The sequence below is a fragment of the Vanacampus margaritifer genome, chromosome 2 (assembly GCF_051991255.1).
Source record: "Vanacampus margaritifer isolate UIUO_Vmar chromosome 2, RoL_Vmar_1.0, whole genome shotgun sequence".
NCBI classification, from domain to species: Eukaryota; Metazoa; Chordata; class Actinopteri; order Syngnathiformes; family Syngnathidae; genus Vanacampus; species Vanacampus margaritifer.
The window spans coordinates 19586763-19594040 of NC_135433.1; the positions used below are offsets into that span (position 1 = coordinate 19586763).

At 46.0% G+C, this 7278-nt stretch overlaps 1 protein-coding gene and 1 long non-coding RNA gene across 3 annotated transcripts in view; one reads left to right on the top strand and one right to left on the bottom strand.

Annotated features, from left to right (window-relative positions):
* LOC144044237 (uncharacterized) overlaps nt 1-7278 on the bottom strand; it is a 153577-nt gene that overhangs the window by 22190 nt on the left and 124109 nt on the right. The gene's annotated exons all lie outside the window — the stretch shown is intronic.
* Nucleotides 409-7278, top strand: part of c1ql1l2 (complement component 1, q subcomponent-like 1-like 2) — a 21129-nt gene continuing 14259 nt past the window's right edge. Inside the window, exon 1 of the mRNA XM_077559665.1 lies at nt 409-1171. Within this exon, the coding sequence (XP_077415791.1) occupies nt 563-1171 (609 nt within the window). The 5' untranslated portion in view covers nt 409-562. The remainder of the gene's footprint in view (nt 1172-7278) is intronic.

Below are 7278 nucleotides of genomic sequence, written 5' to 3' on the forward strand. Positions count from 1 at the left end.
CCCACGGCTAGCGCCTTATAAGAATCCAAGCCTGAGAATCCAGCTCCAAAAACTCACCACACACACACACGCACGCGCACACACACGCACGCACACACACACACACACACACACACATATCTGGCGGTCGCAACACTCTCTCCCTCTCTCTCCCTCCCTCTCTCTTTCTCTCTCTCCCTCCCTCTCTCCATCCCTGCAGACTCCCTCTCGCATCCTCTCGCATCCTTCTGTCTTCTGCTCACAAGTCAGCGAGTGTTTGGAAGTGCGCGCTGACTGTCTGGCTCAGTGCGCGCCAGCTCCCTCAAAGTGGTTTGTGCGTGCGCCGCCACCAACTGAGCGCAGCCGGGAGGTCCGTCCAAGTGTATGTGGGTCTCTGCCTCGCGCACCCGCCGCTCGACCCATCGCGTCCCTCCTCAGGATCTGCGGGTCCTCTTCCTCGGCGACAGGCTCCCCACACCAACCGGTCACCATTTCCGCCCCCGGGAGACCCACGCTGGCCGCTCAGCCCCTTCCCCGACTCAGCATCGGGAGGAAGACCCTGGTGGCGGCCGCCGTGGGGGTTATGCTGGTCCTGGTCCTGGTGGTACTCATCCCCGTGCTCGTCAGCTCCGTGGGTACCGACCCCAGCCATTATGAGATGCTGGGCACCTGTCGGATGGTGTGCGACCCCTACCTGAACAAGGGGACCCCCAGCAGCAGCACCAGCTCCACGGGGTTACAAGCGGAGGCAGAGGCGCTGAGCGACCACAGCAACGTCCTGCCACCCTCCACGCTCCTGCAGGGCCCACAGGGGAAGCCCGGCCGACCGGGGAAGCCGGGGCCGCCGGGGCCCCCAGGCGAACCGGGGCCACCCGGACCGGCGGGGCCACCGGGAGACAGGGGGGACCAGGCGAGGACTGGGATTTTAGGTCTGGGAGGGAACGGAGCTATCAGCACGGCCACCTACAGCACGATACCCCGGGTGGCTTTCTACGCCGGCCTCAAGAACCCGCACGAGGGCTACGAGATCCTCAAGTTTGACGACGTGGTCACCAACCTGGGCAACAACTACGACGGCATTGCGGGCAAGTTTGTGTGCAGCATTCCCGGCACTTACTTCTTCATCTATCACGTGCTGATGAGAGGGGGCGACGGCACCAGCATGTGGGCTGACCTCTGCAAGAACGGACAGGTGAGTGCTTTGCAAACTTTTGGCCAAGTCGGTTCCTCCTCGCCTCGACCTGCTTGCCTTTTAAAAGCCACACTTGCACCGTCTAATGAGATCCAACACAATAGCCACACTCTATCATCCATCAATATGAATCGTTAAATGTTACATTTATTTTTGTGTTTTTTAAAAACAAAATATTTTACTGACCTCAATTAAGGCCACTTAAATAATAAGAATAATGTTAAACATTTAACATGATCATGTTTGTAATTATGAACTGGCCCTTGTAGTTTTCAACGTGTTGTCTCTTTTACTGTCATATCATGTGTGTTCGTGTGAAACTATGGATAGAAATGAGAAAGAGTAAAAGCACATTTTCTTCCAAATGAATGCCCTTAACACACAGTCCCCATCTAATAAACAAATACATTATCTGTGTCTAGGCAAAATGTTTGTACTGTATGAGATGTGATTAGATGAGTGCAGGTGTACCTAATAAAAGGTCCCACGAGTGTATAATTGCCCCGGTTGCGTGCAGAGCGCACATCTGTGGCATGCAGCTCGCCTGGAGATAAAAATGTGTTGACTGGTTGAAACTGTCCCCCCCCCCCGTCCACGAATGATGCGTCCTGACATTGCCGACCAGCCACCCCCCTCTCCCCCACCCATCCACATTCAACCCCCCCTCTCCGCCCTTTTCCCTCCGCTTTAGAGAGCCTATCCACACCTTTCTTCACTTCCTCGTGATTTTATTTATCGGGATTAACACTTGGAGGTTATTTTTGTCTTGTACGTCAGGGAAATTAAAATCAACGCCGAGAAAACAACACAAACGCAACCTAAAGCGATCATGTGCACAGGAGGAGTAGAAGTAAACCACAAACTTCTTATGTCGTGTAAATGGCATCCGCCTTCCATGTGCGCTCTTCTCGGGCTTCTATGCATCACTTTTACGAGGCACTAATTTCATTTGAGGGGTCCTCTCGGGTCACTAATGTGCGTGTTTGCCGCACAGTTTGCACTCTGTCAAAGCTCCTGTCATAAAATGTGGACGAGCACATAAAAAAAAAGGTGGACGTGACACTGAGTGCACTTGAAATAAATCTGCACAAACAGCCATTTTTATGGACAAACAGACTAAATAAAATCACACACAACTTTTAATCATTTTAAAAACTAGGTCTAATATGTAAATAAGGTAATTTCCACATGGCACAGTTTTTAATGTAAAGCTGAGAGAGCTCAATTTATACTCTTCATTGGGTACTTATGGACGATTTAATAAGATCCAATAAAAGCTGTGTTAAAAAAATGCATTTACAAAGATAATAATGTTCAATTTCTATTTACACAATATGAAGGAGAATGAGGTCATTAAAATGTGTTAAATATTCAATACACATTATTGCTGTTTTAATTTGAATTGAGCTAAATGAGGCATCCAAAATAATACAAACAACTGTCAATACTGATAAATACTATAAATGGACACATCACTGACATTGTCAGTCAAAACTTATATATTATATTATATAATTCTTTTTGCATTTCTTGTATTCATTTGACCTTACAGGTCTACTTAATGAAGTGGCACATGCTCAACACTGCAGTATCATATTGTGCACACAAAGTAAATATTGTAGTATCATTAACTGTGAGCTGCCTCAGTCTACACCCACAGCTAAAGACAAGCATTTTCATTAGTTTCAATAATTGGCAAAACAACTGCTAAATCATTATGCTGCACAATATACAATTCATTCTAAGTAACTTTGTCCAAGTTGTATATGCAAATGAGTCATGACAACTTGTTCAACGCAGTTAGAACAAAGCAAGAGGCTGCCGAGGTCTAGAGATGCCGCCTCTGTGTGCAAATTGGAGCTGAATTAACGAGCGCCACAGACTCTCCGGCGAACACCCTGAGCACCCCCACACACTCATCAAGGCAGTCAGGTAGAGGTTAACTCCTTCACCCTCGTCAAGTTCACAACGCGGCGGCCTCGGCTGCATAACGTCTCACTCCACAGTGAATTTTTTTATGGTTGAGCGCAAACGCGTTGATATATAATCAGGGAGGAAGAACATATGTTGGTGTTAAGACACCTTCTGTTGCTGCATTATTGTGCTCCCCAAGGGAGGAGTGGGGGGCTGCGGAGGCACTTAAGATACACATACACACATTGCATGCATCACTAGGGGCCTACACAACGGTAATAAAAGTAGAAACTGGTTGTCTTTGTCTGTCCTTTCATGCTTAACTACAGTGAGGGCAGTATAATATAGACAGCGATACACAACTGACTCAGTAAGCTGCTGTAATACAAGACATTTTTCACAAAAGGATAACGAACATAGATGTTTGCGTGGATTGTTATATTGTCTGTCTGCATGTGTTGCTTCACCATTTGTGCTCAACTATCAACGGCAACCATGCTATCCGTTACCTCTTGCCTGGTACATTTACTCTAGTGTACTCAATTCAACATAAGAAGTAGGTAAGAGAAGAAGTAAATAAGTAAATAAAATATCTAATAAATTGACACAAAATACAGCAGACACAAAACACTGAAATGATGCCATGTGCTCAAGTATGGTACACACAACAACACATGCGCACAGTGTCACATAAACAATTACTGACGTGATGGTCAAATGTAACCATGAAGTCAAATCACAGACTTGTTTCTACATATACTGTATGGAATGGGATTGGTTCAGGGTGTACACCACCTACTGCCCGAAGCCAGCTGGGATAGGCTCCAGCACCCCCGCAACTCTTGTGCGGAATAAGCGGTTAAGGAAATGGATGGATATATGGAATGGAATCCCATTAGTTGCATATGTCACAACTATAGAGCAATGAAATTTACTTGGCAGTTACAATCCGTCCAAGAGGCATAAAAAAAAAAGAAGCAATAACCAACAGAGGGAGAAAGAATGGTAAGCCTGATGGTTCACCACTGCTAGACGGCACCCTCATTTTCTTACATTATAAATATTTGAAGATAATTGCTGAAAATTTGCAAAGTTTGAGAATTATGTAGTACTCAAATGCGTTTTTCAACACCAGTTTTCTGGATTTTTGTGGTGGTGGCTAAAATGATGGCCAAAGTCTAAGAATTTTGAGCTGCACAGTGATGTCACGTTGTGTCCCAAACTATGAATATAAGATGATGTGTGTGCTTACTTTATGATTGTAGTTCACAGTTACTATTTAATTTTGAAGGGTGTGTTAATATTTAATTGACAGTTGAGTGGGGCGTAGTTTCAGGGCATTCACACACAATTTAAAGCTCATTTTATATACAGCTACTTGACAATTTAAAATTTGGCAGTGTTGTAAATAACATTCTTCTCAATGTTGAGTCAAATCTACAACAGGCATATTTAGAATTTTGCTCCACAGCGTTTTTAACTTCCAGCTGGTCATGATAATCGGGCCCTTGAATGATGCAGACATTTGAAATAATAAATGTTGATAGAAAAAAATGTAGTTGTGGTATCTGAAATGTTCTATTGAGGCAAAACTTAATTCCAGACATTTGCATCAGATATCCAGTCTAGCCATCTAGCCGTGCTTCTTACACTATTAACTGCTGGGTTAAGAACTAACCCAAATTGGGTAACCCAGCGCTGGGTTTCAAAGGGATCCCAGCCAGTGCTGTGTTATTTACATGCAGTGCATTGGATTGAGTTTTTCACCCAGCAATGTTGGATCAACAGTTTGACCCAACGAAAGGTAAAAACTACCCATAATAACGAGTTAAAGCTACCAACAAATGGGTAACCAGGTTATCATTATAGCTGTGCTTAAATTAATTTAAAAAAAAATATTACCAACATTTTCAACTTTCCCCAGTCAGGGATCACCACACAGGTTTTACACAAGATGCCCTTCCTGACACATCAAACACATTTTTGGCCCGGCAGTGGCTGGTATTATCAGCATATTTCCTAAAGGCTTTGAGACCCAACTGGATATTACCGTTCACTATGACTAGGATTTGAAACTCAATCCTCGTGTCTAAACTGAGCGGCATTACTCACCGAGCCATCCAGCCAACATCTACATTTTCTAAGAATGTTACACAAAATTTACCTCAACATCAGTATGCACAAAAGTGTTTAAAATGGCAAGCTTCAGCTTTTCAGCCCGCCCAAATCCAATTTTCACCTTAGGTTAAAGTAACCCAAAATTCACATCTACCAAGCAAGTGAGTTAAGAAAACAACCCAGCATGTTTTAGTGTGTAGTACAAGCAGGCCTTTGGTTGTGACATGATGATGACAACAGCCTCAAGAAGCTTTCGTGTTGAACCTTTGGTGCTGACTGGTTCGAAATGTTGGGCCACATTAGCTAATGGAGCGCTGGGTGTCCAGGTGGAGCTTGTGCAGTGGTACCAGAGCTTTCCTCACCTCATTAAGGAAGCAGAAAGCCGCACTGTGTACTGGGACATGAAGAGGGAGCGCAGAGTACCACTATTTTATCATCTTTGGGCTGCAGTGGAGCGGCGGGGTTGGCATGCCCTGCAGTGCTGTTTCACCCCAGCAAAGTGCTGCTCCCATTCCTTTCCGAGCCGTGTCAAACACCGACACAACATTCAAAAGCTTACTTGCAGCAATCTGAGAGAATCGCGGCATTGTCGCCGGAACTTTTCGCCAGCTTCCTGGGAGATAAACAAATCTATTTTCAGCGCAGCCAATTTCCTTTCCTCTTCCTCCTCGCCATCTTTGGGCTCCTCCGGCGCCCGTTCTTTGACTCTGAACCTTTCGAGCGATCCTAAATCGATGCTCTGCTTTGACTCGGGGGGGAAAAAGCGTCGGAGCGACGATGACGACTACAGCAGAAAATAAAACAAGGTGAACAAGACGAGGCGTGGTGCGAGTGTGTCACCTGCTCAATTGTAATTAAAAGAAAGGCATGCGAGCAAGATCCAGGATGCTTGCTCTTCCCCTCTCCGCTCCTCCCTTCTTAATATTGTTATTAATCCTCAAAAACACTTTCAGACTTAATTAAAAGCAACGAGTGGAGCGTGGGCCCCTCCAGAGGGCCGTGGTGAATAATCACTGTCTCCTCCTTTAATAAGCTCCAACATCCTTCGTGCACATGGCGCTTCCCTTGCAATTATCGCCGCAGTCTCCCTCTCGCGTCCGCGCGTGGCCCCCAGCCCGAGCTCCCCGCACTCACACACACTCCAACTCAACACTGCCCTCCATCTCTCCTTTACACCAGCTCAACTCTCAGAGTGCTTTCCACCCCTCTGAAAAAAATACAATGACAAACGTCGTCGTCGTGATGCATCTTGCTCCGTCGGATTTTTTTTTAAGCGGCGCACAAATGAGCTGCTCTACGGTGCCTTCGGGGTCTCTCTTTTATACCCCTTTGTTGTGCGTTCAGGTGAAAACAAGACATTGAAATGTGCAACGAACCCGGCGCTGAATGTGGGAGCCATCTGGATGCGGGTTGCCGACATATGTTTTCGTGCAAGATGACAAAAAGAAAAATTTGAAAGCATGTTCGGAGTTTTTCTTTTTTGGCCAAAGACGCTTGGGTCCCGTCTTGATTGATTTTAGCATTCCGGCAATGTTTGGAGCTGCTATTCTTGGTGGTGATGAGCACTGAGAGGCCTCTATGTGTGTGCCCGGTGTAACAGGAAGGCGTTGTTTGAAATGGACAGACTGGGCTTGAGAGAGAGACTGAGACTCTGTCTCAGTATGAATCTCCTGTGAATGTACTTGAATGTGCATGAGGTCATGTATGTCCATATTTTCTTTTCGCGACATTTCTTTCCCCCTGTGACGCAAACGCAGCCACTTTCTCGATAGCCACACGGTGCACGGCGGCGGGGGTGGACTTTTGGCCTTGATCCGCTTCGTAATTGGACGGCGGTGCTGACACTCCGCCGAGTGGAACATTAGAGCTTGGGGCCTAATTAGCCGTGAGAGCTGTTAAATGAAGATTGTCAGGAAATACAGCACAGATTGGAAATGTCAGGAAGACTCCTTGTCGCTACGCGTAAACATCAAAGAGGGGAGTGAGAGAGAAAAAACACATTGAGGATTTGATCAGAAGCCTCCAACCACATGTTGCTAATAAATTGTAAAACAATCAGAGCCACTACATGCGCT